The sequence below is a fragment of the Otolemur garnettii genome, unplaced genomic scaffold, assembly GCF_000181295.1.
Source record: "Otolemur garnettii isolate 467f Iridium unplaced genomic scaffold, OtoGar3 scaffold00231, whole genome shotgun sequence".
Taxonomy (NCBI): Eukaryota; Metazoa; Chordata; class Mammalia; order Primates; family Galagidae; genus Otolemur; species Otolemur garnettii.
In genome coordinates this window covers 1,482,591-1,500,559 of record NW_003852626.1, presented here as the reverse complement: position 1 = coordinate 1,500,559, position 17,969 = coordinate 1,482,591, and the positions used below count along the sequence as shown (strand labels likewise).

The window sequence follows — 17,969 nt, the reverse complement described above, 5'->3', positions numbered from 1 at the left end:
CCTGGCCCCGGCCAAAAACTGCAAAAAAAAAAAAAAAAAAAACCTTTCTACTCTCCATGGTTTTTAATATTTAGATTATAAAACTAAGAACCTAAAAGTGACCAGTTCCTTTCACTCTTTCACTTTAACTCACAGTTGGCTTCACTGCAGAAGTAATAGTGTGAGACAAGCAGCCCATTAGAGTACTTGGGGCATGCACCCTTATGAAGTCTAGTATGTTCTGTCAGTATTAAAATATAGTTCTCAAAATATGCTGTAGAAATAATAATTTGGCCACTTTAGGTAGGTTGCCATTATAGTCCACTTTGATATTTAAAGGGAACTTTGATCTTTTGGCATAGCTTGACTTTTATTCATTTAAGCTTTATTTCAAAAGTTTGGTATCTCTCTTTTAAGTTACTTCCTTCCTTGTCAATGTTTTCTAGGGCCCTGCCTCAACTTCCATAGTTTTTATTAGGAGTATCTAATTAATACTTGACTCCATATGCTTTAATTTGATATTTTAGGAAGTTTAATATTTTAAAAGAATACTTTTATGTAAGGTCTTTGAAGGCATGTTTGTTTACCAAGATATTTGTGTTGAATCATTTGTTTAAAATATTTATTGGGCGCCTATTATATTCCAAAACTTGTGGCAGTGGCTGAGGGCACAGAAGTGAAAGAATGGTCTTAACCTGAACTAGGTAGCTTCCAAATATCCAATATGGATCAGTGGTTCTCAACCTTCCTAATACTATGACCCTTTAATACAGTTCCTCATGTTGTGGTGACCCCCAAACATAAAATTATTTTTGTTCCTACTTCATAAGTGTAATTTTTGCTACTGTTATGAGTCATAATGTAAATATCTGATATTAGGCAACCCTTGTGAAAAGGTCGTTCAACCCCCAACGGGATTGCAATCCACAGGTTGAGAACTGCTGAATGTGAATATTCAGTATCCAAAATTAAACAGATTTGTTTTCTTCTAAGAGTTTTATAGTCTTAGCTCTTTTTTTTTTTTTTTTTTTTTTTTTTTGTTTAGACAGAGTCTCAAGCTGTCACACTGGGTAGAGTGCTGTGGCATCACAGCTCACAGCAATGTCCAACTCCTGGGCTTAAGTGATTCTCTTGCCTCAGCCTCCCAAGTAGCTGGAACTACAGGTGCCCACCACAATGCCCAGCTATTTTTTTGGTTGCAGTTGTTTAGTTGGCCCGGGCCAGGTTCGAACCCGTCACCCTTGGTGTATGTGGCTGGTGCTGTAACCACTGTGCTGTGGGCGTTGAGCCAAGTTCTAGCTCTTATATTTAGGTCACTGATGCATTTTAGTTAATTTTCATATATGGTATGAGGTAGAGATCAAGATTTAAAGTATATATTTTTTTCATGTGAATGTTCCCTTGACCCAGGCCCATTTGTTGAAAACACTATTTTTCCCCTGCTGACTTGCCTTGACTTCTTTGTTGACAAAGGATTAATTTCTGTCACACTCAGGTTGTTTCTCATTCTCAAAGCCTTAGTGCCCACTGCTTCTTAGACTTGGTGAAATGCCTCTCCAATCCTCCACTCCTTTTTGTTTGATTCAGTATGAACTTTATCTCCTTCTGTGTGTCTTCTCTTATCTTAAGAACCTACCGTTACCCTTATACATACCTTTTACCTAAGTCTGAGAGAGGAACCTCTTAATCCATGATCCATTTAATAACTATTCATTGTGCCCATACTGGGTACTTTGAAATATAACTGAATAAAATAAGACCTGACATCACCCTCAGAAAGCTCATTGCTAGGGAAAAAATGGGCTATAAGAAGAGAATAGGGTAAGTTTATAGTAGGGATAAGCATAGGATGCTATCTGTGATCATGGATGCAGAGAACAAGAATTTAACCTACTTTTCTGGGTTTTCCTATTGATGGTAACATTTAAACTGAAATATTTAAAAGATGGATAGGAAATAGTTGGGTGAAAAGAGAAGGACTATAGGAAAGAAACTACTGAGTATGACACAAGTAGTTTAGCACTGCTGGATCACAGACTCTTAAGGATGTGAAAGATGAAGCTTAATGGGTGGGGGCAGATGGTGAGACAGCCTTCAACAGCCAGAGAAGGTCCTGCCAGCCATGGTCTTGCAGACAGGGAGAAACCACTGAAGGAGAGAAACATACAAAACAAATTTAAGAACCTTAAATCTCTCCAAGCCATTTTAAAATGAATTAAGATAAAACACCCTTTGCATTTTTTTTACGCTTCATCCTTCTCTTCTAATTGTTAAGAAAAACAGACAAACCTAAACTCCCCTTTTCTGTACCCTTTAAAAACTTTTTTATAGAATTATAGACAACATGGTGGTTAAAGAATTCTTGATAATTAGTTAGCTATTACTTTTGTTCTATCTGCACATTACTAGCCATTGTGTTATCAGGTATAAAAGATTAAGCCTCTGGATGTTATGTTCTTTTTTCTCCAAGTGGCTGTGAGATTGAGAATTTAATTAAACTCTAGTAATTGGACTTTTTAGTGGTGTTTCCAGCATATGGTTGTTATATTTAATCATTCATTGTTGTATTCTTCTAAATATTTATTAAGGAGAAAAAAATAGGGTACAACAGATCTATACTGGTTAAACATATGGCTCTGGAACAATTTTCTTAGTTTTCAATAATTTTAGCCCAAAATGTATGTCAAGCTTTGCACTCACTACCATGTTGTAACTTTCAGTACATTTGTCTCTATTCTGAGATGCTGAACTATGGAGCAATCATTTCTATTTAGTATTCTAGATATCTTTATCTCTAGGGCCTAGCCCATAGTAGGTAGCAATACAGACATAACTAATGAATGGCCCTGAAAAATTGACCTTCATTCAAAGCTCCGTTTTATTCCTAAAAGCATACAAACAAATCTCTAAAATTTAACTTAAAAGCAAAAATGGTCTTTAAGTTTAAAAGTTAATTTAATTATGGTGTTTTTCTTACAGGCATTTGTAAAAGATGTTCATGAGGACTCAATAACAGTTGCATTTGAAAACAAGTAAGTCTCTTGATACAGATTTTTTTTTTTTTTTTGAGATAGTCTCATTGTGGTGTTCTCGGTTGATAAAGAATTTTAATGTTCAGGTGCTTTTATATTTTATGCTAATTCCATTTATTCTTCATTTTAAAAATTCAAGTCTAGTTTGAATGTTTTTTAGGATTGTATCTTTATGTTACTGATCACAAAGTTTCTGAACAACTCAAGATTAAGCCAGTAGAATGGCTCTTTCTGTTAATGACCTCAAAGGTCCTTTATTGTGTAATATTGACCCTTACATCTCAGCTCCCTTAAAAATGAAGAAAAACCAGATTCTTCTGTATTATAACTGAAATTTGGGAGATTAATGTCTGTAATGTTTAAAAGACGGAGATAAAAGGATTAATGAGTATTAGTAAAAAAGAAAAAACTCCATGTGAGTTTGGTAACATTAAATCTAAGACTGATAGCTTTAGTTATCTCATATTTTTTAAATTTTTTCCCTTACAACACATAGGGAACAAGAATGTCCAGTGTATTTTACCAGAAACAATCATGTTTATCTATTGCCTTATGTTTCTGTTTCACATGTTTATAATCAATAATAGCAATAGCTAATCTTTTCTACTTTTTTTTCTGGATGAGAAAATAAAAACACTCATAAGTCTAGGAATATTAGCTATATGAAAGCATCACTAGAAGTTAACATTTTATTTGAGGGGCAAGTCTTTTGACTAAATTTTTGAATGCTAGTGAAGGTTATTTTCATGGTAGCAAGGCAAGATTGTAAAGTACATGTAAACTCCTTGGTCAAAAGTGGAGATGTGGCCATAATCTTAGGATTTAACTAAACTCTGATGAATAGTTGACTATTATAAGTAACATTTTGGCTTTTCTGTACTGAGAGAATTAATAGTATATCAAAAGCAGGCCACAAATCTATAGAGACAGAAAGTAGATTAGTGGTTGCTTAGTGCTTGGGGTGGGGTGCTGTGGGGGTAAGCCATAGCTAAACAGCATAGGATTTCTTTTTGAGATGATGAAAATGTTCTAAAATAGACTGGTAATGATGGTACATATTTGTGAATATACTAAAAACTATTAAATTGCACATTTAAATTGATGATTTCTGTCTATGCGAATTGTATCTCAGTAAGTCTGCTAAAATACAGTACGTGATCCGGATGTTATTGAGCAATGAATAAAACATCTGAAATAATTTAAAAGCAGGTCTACATTTCAGTGTCTAGAAAATAAATTTTATAATTAGACTCTTAGCAGATTATTGTGGCTAGCAGCAGGACAAAGTTGTATACTTAGATGGCTGATACAGATTTACCGGACAGAGATAAAAGGATTGAGAGTATACAACCCTATTCATACCTCTAGACCAGTGGTTCTCAACCTTCCTAATGCCGCAGACCTTTAATATAGTCCCTCATGTTGTGGTGACCCCCAAGCATAAAATTATTTTCGTTGCTGCTTATAACTGTAATTTTGCTACTGTTATGAATTGTAATGTAAATATCTGATATGCAGGACCCGCAGTTTGAGAACCACTGCTCTAGACAAATAATCTCAGTTCAGAATAGAAGTTTGAATAGTAGAATAACTTTCTTTGAATACATAAAGACAGAAGCTTTAGAATTTGCCTCTTTGCTGTTTCAAGAATCCATGGTTAAGTAATAGACAATAGCATCACACCTGTAATGAAGGAATTTTTGATAACTGGGAGAGTAACTATTTCCTTGTTATTTTCTTTACCTACTCCCATCACTAGGTAAATACTCTTGCCTATAAATAGTTATTTGTATTTACCACTCTTAGTTTCCCCTATAGTCTGTAATTCAAAATTTAAGCAAACATTTATTTTCTCTATTCATTTAAGAATTTGTCTAACTTAGACAAGGATAATTTTTTTCTGGTTTTCAATCAGATTTTTACTGTGAGCTTAAATTATTCCATCTTTGGATCTTCTAATTATTTATCTCTTTTACCATGTCTACATTAAAGCCTCTTTTCAATCCCTTTGTCATCCTAGAAGTTTTAAATAGGTCATCTGTTTTCCTTCTGTTCATGAAATGTTTAAGGTACAAAACTTGAGTTTCAGGATATCACGAGGATTTAATAGGTCTCTACCAAAGAAGTTTTGCCCTTGTATGCTTTTGTTTTTCTGTTAAAACAAAATAAAATATTTTATAGAACTTCAGAGTATATTTACCTTTTCTTTTCTTTGAATCTTAAAGAACTCCTGTTATTCTGACGGTAGGTGGTTTTAGGTGCTTTGCTTTTAGGTACTTTCTAAAACTTCCATAAAGTATAAAGGTCTTTGTATTTCACATTTTTGAAAAATGAATTTAAATCTTTACTTCTATGAAGTCTGACAGTTAAGTGTGAAAACTCAATCTAGAAAAAGTGCTACACATCTGATTGCTGAATACCACTATGGTTACCTTCAAAGTACTCCCCTTGGGAAGTTATGCACCGACTCTAGTACCTACTCCACCCTTCAAAGCAATTTTAAAGCTCTCTGAAGTAACCATCACAGCTGTCATATAGCACACAAAAACGTGCAACAACAATAACACCACCACTCGATAAGATACTCTCACATAGTGACGTGAACACAGCTGTGAGACACTGGTAGACCAAGGTTATGAAACTTACTGACTTGTCTGTACAGCACTGCTAAAGTAAGTACAGTGGCAAGTTTTCAAACTTAATTGTCAGGCCTTTATATAACAACAGAGAGTTCAAAAATTGCTTTCAAGGGTGTAGTAGGCTCCAGTGTCAATGCTTGGAGGGTGACTGCAGTGGTATTCAGCAATTAGGTATGTAGGACTTTCTCTAGGATGAGTTCACAAACTTAATTGTCAGACCTTGTATATACTTAAGACTTAAAATAATTCTTCCTTCTTTGAAACCAAGAAATTTATATATATGTATGTGTATATATATTTATTTGTATGTATAAAATTTTGTGTTTTGCAAGTAAAATTTTACAAATGAATTAGCATTTATAAATGTGTTAAAACTCACAAACTTTTAGGACGGTGACTGTGGCTCAAAGGAGTAGGGTGCTGGCCCTATATGCTGGAGGTGGCGGGTTTAAACCCAGCCCCGGCCAAAAACTGCAAAAAAAAAAAAAAAGTCACAAACTTTTAAGCAGTATAAAAAACCTTTTCTGAAGTAAAGACATTTTTTCGTAGTTTCATAGTTTTCTCTTTTTAGTTTTATAGTTTTCATCTGTACATAATAATTCATGGTAGGAAGGGTTTGATCTAAGGTAGGACTTAATAAGAGTTTCACAAATACTTATTTACTTATCCTCTTATATAATAACTCTTTTTTTTTTTTTTGAGACAGAGTCTCACTTTGTGCCCTGAGTAGAGTGTCGTGATGTCATACCTCACAGCAACCTCAGACTCCAGCTCAAGTGATTCCCTTACCTCAACTTTCTGAGTAGCTGAGACTACAGGTGCCTGCCAGAACGCCTGGCTATTTTTTCTATTTAAGTAGAGATAGGGTCAGGCTGTCGTTCAGGCTTGTCTAGAACTCCTGTGCTCAGGTGATCCACCTGCCTTGGCCTTCCAGAGTGTTAGGATTACAGGTGTGAGTCACCATGCCTACCGAATTTTTTTGAGATAGTCTTACTCTGTTACCCCAGGCTAGAGTACTATGCCTAGGTCACAGCAACTTCAAACTCCTAGATTCAAGCCCCCTTCTTGCCTTGGCCTCTCTAGTATCTGGGACTACAGGCATCTGCCACAACACCCAGCTAATTTGTTCTATTTTTAGTGGAGATGAGGTCTTGCTCTTGCTGAGGCTGGTCTTGAACTCCTGAGCCCAAGTGATCCTCCCTCCTTGGTCTCCCAGAGTACAAAGATATAATAAACTCTTCTTTAACAAGTAAAAACAAATTAGCACTTTTCTCAATTTAACTATGAAAGCCCTTTAGCAAAACATTGACATAATACATAGAACATACCTCAATATTTGCTGATGAAACATCCCAGTAAGAATCCAGAAGTGACTATTCCAACAGTTTAATTTGCAGAGTTTTTGCAAAATCTGCCTTTTAATAGTACATGTCATGAATATAAGACCAATTTGGTATCTTTCAAAATTGTTTCATATTATTTTAAATTTTAAAAACGTAGGCAACTTAATTGAACTCTATAGGCTGTCTCCACTGGGTTTCTATGGTTTCGGAGATCCCCCCATCCCAGTGCATGCTGATAACATTGTGCTGATCAGCACCCATGACAAGGATTGACAACCTCGTGGGATCTAAAACTTAAAGGGGGGACAAGTGAGTGTGAGTTGCTAATGTGTTGACTGTCCCATTTTGCTTAGGGGGCAGTTTCTGTGGTCTTTGGAATGTGGTTAAAATTCCTTTGCAAGTGAAAATTGTTGATATTACTAATAATGGTACTAACAGTTAATTTAAATATCAAAGGAAGTTTCTGTTATGGTCTTTTAAAATTCCTAGAAGTTGAAATTATTTTTAAAAAAGACTTTTGAAAAAATGTTGCCCTCCTGTGTTTAGAGAAACATTCCAAATGAAGGTAAAAAGCTGCTGTGCTGTGTGCAGACTTCCTTGAAATGTTGCCGCACTCAGCAAAAACTGACCCATTTTAAAGCATTTGCTTCTTTAAACTGGAAAAAGTGGGTCACAGTTACCCAAAAGTTGATGGTAGAGTGGTCATTGTTTCAGTTAAACAGGAAATGCATGCTAAATAATTGTATGTTTGCTTATTTGCAGCTGGCAGCCAGAGAGGCAGATTCCATTCCATGATGTGAGATTTCCACCTCCTGTAGGTTATAATAAAGATATAAATGAAAGTGATGAAGTTGAGGTGAGTTCCCCTCCTGTACATTATTAAGCACTGAAGAAGTTGGGGTATTTAATTTGCCTGTGCCTTTTTTTAGTACTTTGAGTTTAATACTATTTAAATTACCTTGAAAGTTATAGCTGAGGTAGACATCTGTTTGCTTCCTAACCTGTCTTAATAATAATTTGAAACAATTTGTGATGCCTGAATTTGGCTATTTGAACAGCGTTCCACACATACATTTGAAAGTCACTACCTGAAGTTCCTTTGCCCACTGGTACTTTTTTCCCCCTTTCTCTCAATCTTGGAGTCTTTATTTGAAGATATATTGTTCATTTAGAAGTATGTCCCCATTTTAAGCAAATGGATTAGGAAAATTAATTTTACAAAGGAAAAAGATCATGCTTTATTATAGATCAGTTTCCTAAAATTTCTTTACGTAACAGTGAATCTTTCTGGTATATTTTTTAAAAGAACCTACAAATGTTAGTTTATACATATAGATAAAACCTCTTTTTTACAGGGTATACTGAGAACCATCTGCTTATCTACCATTGAACTCTTTGACCAAAAGGTGCTATTAGAAATCTAACACATGAACAAAAACACTGTATTTGTGATTTCTCTCTCCGTTGGAAATTGGTTTTATACACAAGGGGCTTACCTTATGTGTGTATAATTAGTTTTTGTAGTATCCTCTCTCTTTTTCCTCCACTTTCACACACTCCATTTTGAGCTGCTTCCCTTCTTTTTCCACAAATCTAAACACAATGCCTTGTTAATAGTAACTTTATGAATATTTATAATATGAAGGAAGGAGCTAAGTAAACATTTGTGTATGTAAGGCAAAATGGTTATAGTTTGGGTTCTTATTAGCTGCACTAGCTACTAAAAGTGCAGTGAAACAGGACAGAGTCTTCTGCCTTTATTTATGTATTTATTTTCTTTTTTGCTGGACATCACTGATTGGACACAGTCGTTGGCCTTTGAGGTCACATTCCAGTGAGGATAGCTAATATGACAAGTGTGAGTAAGTCATACGAAGAAAAAAGAACAAGAGGATAGAAGGTAATGTAGGGGCAAGAGTACTGTTTTAGAGAATAGTCAGGGAAGAAGTCTGATCATCGAGGCCTGTGTTCTTTTCTGGACAGTTTTAAAGTAGAAGTAGGATTAAGTGTTATTTATTTACCAAAATGTACTAAGTACCTGCTATGTGTAAACAATTGGGCTTAAAAAAAAAAAAAAAAACAATTGGGCTTAATCTTGCAATAGATCCTAATAGAAAACAGAAACTGTATACTTGGCTGTCTACTTTCTCAGGAGACTGCAGGCTCTCTGAAGTCAAAGTCGAGGTCTTCTGGCCTTTCTATATCAGGTGTACTCATAATAGTGTTTGATGGAGGTACAAAAGGGACTTGTTTTCTTTCAACTTAGTCACATGACAAGTGGGGGCCCAATGAGATAGTATTGCTAGGATGACCTTACTGTATCACATAACACAGTGGTTCTCAACCTTCCTAATGCTGCGACTCTTTAATACAGTTCCTCATGTTGTGGTGAATCCCAACCATAAAATTATTTTCATTGCTACTTCATAAATGTAATTTTGCTACTGTTCTGAATCGTAATGTAAATATATGATATGCAGGATGGTCTTAGATGACCCCTATGAAAGGGTTGTTCGACCCCCAAAGGGGTCACAACCCAAAGTTGAGAACCACTGACATAACAGTTAGCTGATATTATTTTTCTGGCTAGAGCAGAATTGAGAGAGAATGATGGAAGCAAGAGAGAAAGATAGGTTAAGTTGTATTTAATTTTTGTATAACCATTAACTTCAGTTGTAAAAGGGAGACAAGAGTTTGAGCCTTGACTTGCTTACCAACCTTAGACTCTGTACCTCTCTCTCCTTTCTGGGCTTCTCCCTATCTCTCTTGTCCTCTCTGCTTCTGAGTAATTCTGTTTGTCTCCACATACACCGTATTGGCTCTTTTCCTCTTAACCTTGATCTGCCAGTGTCTTCACAAAAGGTTCCATGTTGAACATTGTAAGTGAACTTTGAAGAGGTCACCAGAGATACTGGTTGGAAGAACTGGTCAACAGTATATGAGAGCAGGAAGGTGGTATCCAGAGAATTGCCAGTATGGAATTGTCCTTTATAATGGAGAGAAAGCAGGATACCAGAGATTGACCTAGAATCTGTCCATTTACTTCCCAGGAGATAGGAATGCCAGTGTGGCATACTCAGTGGGTGAAGTGGTCAGTGGTTTTACTCATTTAGTGGCCAAGCAGCCAGGCAGTAGACCAGAGTCAGTAATTCCCAGTTTTTGCTTATTAAAATAAGTTTGTACATTTTTAGATAGATTTTTATAGCTCACTACCCAAGGAAAGTATATCTATGTTTACGAATGGTTACCTTTTCTTTAGCATCTATATTAAAAGTACTAATTATTACTAAAGTAAAACAGAGAAACAGAAATGGAGCTCCCAAGCAATCTCAGGTAGTTTCTGTTGATGTATCTCTGCCTAGTTCAGGGTCCTAGATAGAGGTGCAATTTGATTGAAGGTATATAGTATATGATTTGGAAGACAAGTAGGGGTATTTTGAGAAAATTTCCTCAATTTCTAATAATCTGTAGATTTCAAAATTATGTTAATCATGAACTATTCTGTGTTGTACTTTTTGTGTAGGTTTATTCCAGAGCAAATGAAAAAGAGCCTTGCTGTTGGTGGTTAGCTAAAGTGAGGATGATAAAGGGTGAGGTAGGAAAATGCTTATTTAAATTTATTTCCTTATACTGCCCTTTTCTAAACCCAGGTTCTACATTCAGTCTGGATTTCTATTTTGAAATAATATCTGATTTTATGTCAATTTATTAATGTTTTCACTATGTGTTCAGTATGTTTCATGTGTTTTAGTTGACTAAAGTTTTTTTTTTTCCCCCTGAAGATAATTCATTTTAAAATAACTGAATAGGGATGGCCTCTTTCTCTTTAAAAACTTCGAGTAGGAATGACTTTTATTTCTTTCTTTCAGTTTTACGTGATAGAATATGCTGCATGTGATGCTACGTATAATGAGATTGTCACAATTGAACGTCTGAGATCAGTGAATCCCAACAAACCTGCGACAAAAGATACTTTCCATAAGATCAAATTGGACGTGCCAGAAGACTTACGGCAAATGTAAGTTGATGTGCACAAAATGCTGAGAATTTAACATGTGATTAAGAGAATATACATTTTAAAAATAGTAGAAATTGAATTTCAAATTTAATGAACTTTGGCAAAATGGTTTGGCTTGAAAAGTGTGGAGGAAAAAACTTTCTATGCTTTTACTAGTGACATAATTAAGCCAACCTTGCACTTGTTTAACCTTACTTGACTAGGTACATGGCTGATGTATACGATATATGTTTGTTTTCTCAGGTAAACTAGCTTTGTTTATAAATTTTAAGATTTTTAAATTAAAAGAAAACAGGACATAATTTTAAGAGGGACTCTACCTAACAAATGAAATCAATGTAACCTGGTTCTTTGTACCTTCAGTGAATCCCCAACAATAAAAAAAATAATAATAAATTAAAAAAAAAAACAGATGTAACAGTTCTGTCAAAGTCACAAGTCAAATTCTAGGCTACAATGATTTTTCCAGGTACTTTTCCTTTTATCTAAAATGTCTCCAGATAAATATGTAATTAGTAGAGCTAAAGTAGCTTCAAAGGGTGATCTTTGTATTGTAATCTTTGATTTGAAAAAATATTTAAAAACTTTTTCGATAAGAGATTGCTTTATAAACTTTTCATCAGGTAGTAAATTTGATTTTGGTATGTTGTGCTTCAGATAAGTGTTAAATTCCAGTTCAAAATACATAGAAATCATCATCTTCTTGTTTTTTTTTTTTTGAGACAGTCTCACTTTGTTACCCTCGGTAGAGTGCTGCGGCGTCATTGCGGCGTCATAGCTCACAGCAACCTCAAAGTCTTGGGCTAAAGTGATTCTCTTGCCTCAGTCTCCCAAGTAGCTGGGACTACAGGGGCCCACCACAATTTTTAGAGATGAGTTCTCGCTTTGGCTGAGGCTGGTCTCAAACCCGTGAGCTCAGGCAATCCACCTGCCTTGGCCTCCCACTTGCTAGGATTACAGGCCTGAACCACTGCGCCTGGCCCAAAAATCTTCCTTTTTGATTCGAGATTGTGTGTGTATGTGTGTAAATTTTTGTGCCTTCTTATTTTTATGTATTTCTCTCAAATTGGTTGGCAGTTTTTTTTCTATTTAAAAGGAAACAGCAAAACAAAATCAGATAACCTTATAGCAATCCCTAAAACTTTTTAACATTGGCTCAAGGACACTACTTCTACACAACTGAAATCAGGAAGACTGATTTCTAAATATGTTGCATTGGTGATGTAAGCCCACCAGTAATCCATTCAGAGCATAACTTCTTCCTTTCTCTATATCAAATGCTTGGCTTGGCTGAATATTTCAGAGATATACAGCAAAGGAACTAAACTTTTAAATAGGTATAGTATATTTTGCATATATCAAATTTAAAATGAATCCACGATTCTTATAAATCTGTCTGCATGAATTCATCTTAGTAGTTGACAATTATTTATCTTGACAATGGATATTCCTTTTATTTCTAGGTGTGCCAAAGAATCAACACATAAGGACTTTAAAAAGGCAGTTGGTGCATTTTCTGTAACTTATGATCCAGAAAATTATCAGCTTGTCATTTTGGTGAGTGTTTTTGAGTTGTCTATTTTTTTATTTATTTAATTTGAGGCATTTGCTTTGATAATACTATTGCTAATTTAATTTTTTTTAGTCCATCAATGAAGTCACCTCAAAGAGAGCACATATGCTAATTGACATGCACTTTCGGAGTCTGCGCACTAAATTGTCTCTGATATTGAGAAATGAAGAAGCCAGTAAACAGCTGGAGGTATGTCACTTTCCCTAGCATTGCTTGTAAGACTATCTAGAAATGATAACTGTACAATTCCAAAATTTGAATAAGGGTAGCTTATCATTTATTTACTATTTCTTAACAATTCCTTACATCCTATAGTTTGTAAATTTAAATTGTACAAAGCATAATCTTACTAAAGTTTTCATGCTGGAGGTTCTAAAATTGAGGAACAGTTTGTGTATATTAAGGGACTCGTGGTCACTTCACTTCTTACTAGAAGTTTGTCAAAGCTGCTAATAAAATGAGCCAATGCTTCTTCCATGTAACATGTTACCATTAAAGTACTAGAGAGTATTTAAATATCTAATCATAATCCTTTCGTTATGTATGTTTATCTCTGTTTAAAAGGGTGTAGAACTTCTTCATTCTAATTGGTTGTCACTCTTTAAAACTCCTGTCTTCAGATTCCTGCCAGAGGCTATTTCCCTAACTTACTATTTCGTCTCTTAAGGTGCATTTTATCTACTTTTATTAATCCTCCAATAATTTCCATCACCATACATTTATTTTCATTGATAACTATCTAGTACTTCCATCCATTACCATAGAAACTGAATAGATTTTAGTTTAATGTACCAACTCAAGTATATTACTGTCAAATTCCTGAGTTCTTTATCATCATTCATTTCATTAGAGGGTAAACACCATGCAGTTAAAATAGTAAAGATCGAAAGGAGTTCCAAACTACATTTTGAGAGAAGGTAGACACAGCTGTATTCTTATAAAACTCTGCAAAATTTTCCCCCTACCAACTTGCTATGTGATTGCTGAACTCTTAGCAGGAGAAGAGTTTAATCTCCTTGTGCTACTTTGTTTTTCTTACGGCCAAGGAGCTTTGTTTGTTTTTTGCTCTCATTCTTTCTTGATGTCCCTGTGTTCACAATTTTGTGGTTTCTTTAGCTATTCTTTCATAACTTTTAGGGCAGAGCTGCCTCCTTGTACTTTCATTATGAGTATCATGGAAATATACTCATATGCCTCTTCTTAAACATCGAATTCTTCTTAATAAATGTTTCGTTACTATACTTTTGGCTTATCATTTGTCAATGAATTATCAGTGAAAAAGAATGAAAGCAGGTTAATGAATCAGGACTCAAAAAAACCTGAGTTCTTGAAAACTCCTAGGAACATTTTCTTCATTTTATTAGTCTAGTCTTAAAAAAATGGATATTGTACTTTTAAAAAATGTTTATACTAGTTAAATTGATTCATTCAAATTATCAGGTGTGTTGAATAATGAGAAACTAGTATGCATGCCTATCTTCACTACTAATATTAAAGAGATTCACATATTCCTATAAGAAATTCCCATTTTTCAACATGAGCCACTAATATGTTTGGTTTTCATTAATGGCATGCTAGAACTAAACCTTAAATTTTGATGATGCTGTTTAAAGACAGTGATTATCCACAAGTTTGGAGTGTCAGTGTAACTTAGTTTTGCCATCACTGAGTATTTGAAAGAATTCGTCATACTTGTGGATCCCAGATCACAAGGTCTTACAGACTCTGACCCCACTTTTGGTTTCAGATGCATATTTAAGACAAATTTTAAATCACTGGTATTCTGTGATCATTTGGTTTAACTACTGAACCAACAATATTTTATTCCTTTCCGTAGGTTCTGGGAATGAGGGTGTGTATTTAATGTAATTTCAACAAAGATAAGTTTAGATCATAATATTTAGTGAAAGGTTACAGAAATGACACTGATTTTTAGAAAAAATATAAATTCTGATATTCTTTAATAAATGAATAAAGTTTTCTGTAAAGATATTTTAAATTCTTTTACATAAATAAATAACATTGAGTCTGTCAGACCCAGTGAGCTGGTTTTTATTTGGGAACATTGATGGGGTTCTTAATTATTACATTGTTGATGTTATTGGTTAACTAAGGCAGCCTTGCAAATAGGTTTTCAAAAGTTACCTTGGAAAATTGTTAATAAGCTCTTTCTGATTAACAAAAATACATAAAATGGCATAGACCTTCAGTAACCTAAAAACCCTTGTGCTGTGCGAGATACTTTCTCAAATAGATTAGTTTTCAGCTGAAACTAATTTATCGGCCCCTTATATACAGGGTTAAGATAATTTACATGGCTGGCCTAAATAGTTGTTTGATAGTTGATAAAGCATATTCATCAGACACATGTTTCTCTTCAGAGTTCAAGGCAACTTGCCTCAAGGTTTCATGAACAGTTTATTGTACGAGAAGATTTGATGGGTCTAGCCATTGGTACTCATGGTGCTAATATTCAGCAAGCTAGAAAAGTTCCTGGGGTCACTGCTATTGATCTAGATGAAGATACCTGCACATTTCATATTTATGGAGAGGTAAATATTTTACTAAATGGTTTTATTCATCCCAAAATATTAGTATTAACAGCTGGCTGATATTTTGTCTTAAATATTTTCTGTTTTTTATTAGGATCAGGATGCAGTGAAGAAGGCTAGAAGCTTTCTTGAGTTTGCTGAAGATGTCATACAAGTTCCAAGGAACTTAGTAGGTGAGTCAGAAATATTTGTTGACATACACTACAAAAATAAAATTTAGGTAAACTATACCAATAGAAATTCATTTTTTTCCTCACTAGAGGGTATCATTTACTTGAAACATAATCTTTGAAATATAGTTTGTTACTACAGTGAAGAGAAATATTTGATGTAAGTATGGTACTCAAAGATTACATTTTCAGAAGATATACAAAGGAGAGTGCTTTGCTAGTTGAAATGTACTAATGCCTGAAAGGATAAGTTTTCCCTAGCCTCATTTTCATATATTTTTCTGAAAAAAAATCTTAAAATTGAATATTTTTTTTCAAAATAATTATGATGTTTGAGGGCTTTATAATTTGGAATAGATTGCTATTTGATCTTCCTAGTGGGACTATAAAATGATAGCATTCATTTTAATTAAGTAACATATGTTACTTAGATCTAGTAAGTTCTAAAGTAAGAAGAAACTCCAAATGTCTCTGGGACTTTCTACAAGATCAATGATAATTCTCCATTTTAACTTGAGTACTGTCATTTCATGACCATTACCATGATGAATCTCAGCAAATACCTAGAAACTTCTCACTAGTACACCCAAATGCTGCAGATGTCTATCAGGACATCAAAACTAGGTATTTTGTCAAGACTACTACATATATTTTTAATTTGTAAGTAAAATTGGACATCCTCCATATATATTTTATCTTTTAAACTTGAGATTATGACAGTTTATAAAAAATAATGTATGTTCTTTGGAAAGTTTAAAGAAAACAAGGACTAATCATGCATTTTTTTACATAGTTTCAATACTTATAAGTCTGCTTTTTTGGTCAGCATATAATCATAAACATTTTCCTATGTCAATAAAAAATACTAGGAATGATACTATTCTTCTAAAGAAGATTAGCTTGAAGATAAATTACATAAAATACTAGTGAAATAATGCCTAATTAGTTTATCAAACAATTGCATAATTTTATAGTTAATGTATTAGAAATATAGGAATTCTTATGAAATTATAACCAATAGTTTTGTTTTTATTAATACCAAATAGGTAGAGACTTCTCAGATTCATAAAGTTTGTTTTGAAGATAGTAGGATGTTAGAAGAAAAATGTTTTGGCATTGTAGTTGGAGCTAGATTTCAGTCCCTACTTCGTTCTTTGATAGCTCTGTGACCTTAAGCAATCGACTTAGCCCCCCTGAGTCAACTTTTTCTCACCTATCAACAGAATTTTTATGATTAAATGAGGGAGATTATGTATGTATGTATATATACATCTAGCATACTTTGGGACCATAATAAGGGACTCCTAAGACAACTGCATTCCAGTAGATCAGGATTGTAATAAATTGACATGTGGAATTTGGAATCATGGTATAAGGTAGAATTGGATTGTGTGCTATTAAATACTAAAAGTAGATTTTACCTGTGGTCTTACCTGGGAAGAAGAAGATCTCAAAAGTAAGAGGAAGGCCATCTGAAATAAATCAGTCTGCTTTTTGTTTTGTTGTTTCTAGTTAGTAAAAAGACAGACCATCTGTTTTAGAGATGGGCTGCTGCAACACTGAAAATGTTGGGAATTTTCAGAAAGTGTTTTTGTGTAAGATGAAACAAGGCAGCTCTTTAAAGAGGTGTGATAATTTATACTGCATGAGTTTTGTTTGAGTCTCCCAATGTTTTATGATCTCTATTTTTCACAAACTCTCTTCAGTATGTACACTGATTTATCTTCCTTAAAATGTGCTTTTCTTTACTACTTAGACAGTAAATTGGTTTAACTCTTCAATCAGCTGCATTTAACACATTGTACTTAGGTTATTTAAGATATTACCTTTTTAATTTTTTTGGAGGCAGTCTCACTCTGTCACCCTGGTAGAGTGCCATGATATCATAGCTCACAGAAACCTTAAACTCTTGGACTTGATTCTCCTGCCTCAGTCTCCCCAGTAGCTTGGACTATAGGCGCCTGCCATGATGTCTGGATTGTTTTTCTGTTTTTATTAGAGACAGGGTTTTGGTCTTGCTCAGGTTGGTCTCCAACTCCTGAACTCAAGCGATCCACCCATCTCAGCCTCCCAGAGTGCTGAAATTACAGACATGAGCCATCACGCCTGGCCAAGATATTATCTTGATACAAACATATTGAAATCTCCTTTTTCTTTTTGCTGCGCAATTTAGATCTTTTTAAAAAATCATTATTCCTGAAAATAACAAATGTTTAAACACAAAATGTGGGAAGATTCCAGGTAGTACTCCCTTCCCCCAACTTTTCCTCTTGTTGTTTGAAGAGATGAAGACAGAAATAATTAACAAAAGGTATGTAGATGGGGAGTCCTGATTTAATGGTTATCAGTCCCATTTCCTCACTGCTGACCAGTCAAAAGAGGTTATCGGGTGAGTGAGGCAGCTACACACAGCAGGAATACCAAGACTATGCTCTGATTACAAGAGCCACTAGACCCTGCTGTGAGAAGGCCTTTCACTGAGTTCTTACATAAGATTTTCTCAAAGCAAATTTGTGTTCCTCTTCTTTCTTCAACTCTACCTTAGATGAGATGATGGGGGCGTGCACACAATGGACATGGCCATTGTAAGGATACTTAGGTTACCTTGGGTGAGCCCTTGGAATCAGGTGTAGTTCACAAGCAGATTTCTAGAATCAGTAGTT

The 17,969-nt window shown here is 34.5% G+C and overlaps 1 protein-coding gene across 5 annotated transcripts in view; it reads left to right on the top strand.

Annotated features, from left to right (window-relative positions):
* Nucleotides 1–17,969, top strand: part of FMR1 (fragile X mental retardation 1) — a 42,719-nt gene that overhangs the window by 8,066 nt on the left and 16,684 nt on the right. For all 5 annotated transcript variants that reach the window (XM_023508208.1, XM_023508206.1, XM_023508207.1 and 2 more), the window contains exons 2-9: nucleotides 2,959–3,011; nucleotides 7,756–7,849; nucleotides 10,517–10,588; nucleotides 10,863–11,011; nucleotides 12,475–12,568; nucleotides 12,657–12,773; nucleotides 14,966–15,136; nucleotides 15,231–15,309. In XM_023508208.1, the coding sequence (XP_023363976.1) occupies nucleotides 2,959–3,011; nucleotides 7,756–7,849; nucleotides 10,517–10,588; nucleotides 10,863–11,011; nucleotides 12,475–12,568; nucleotides 12,657–12,773; nucleotides 14,966–15,136; nucleotides 15,231–15,309 (829 nt within the window). The remainder of the gene's footprint in view (nucleotides 1–2,958; nucleotides 3,012–7,755; nucleotides 7,850–10,516; nucleotides 10,589–10,862; nucleotides 11,012–12,474; nucleotides 12,569–12,656; nucleotides 12,774–14,965; nucleotides 15,137–15,230; nucleotides 15,310–17,969) is intronic.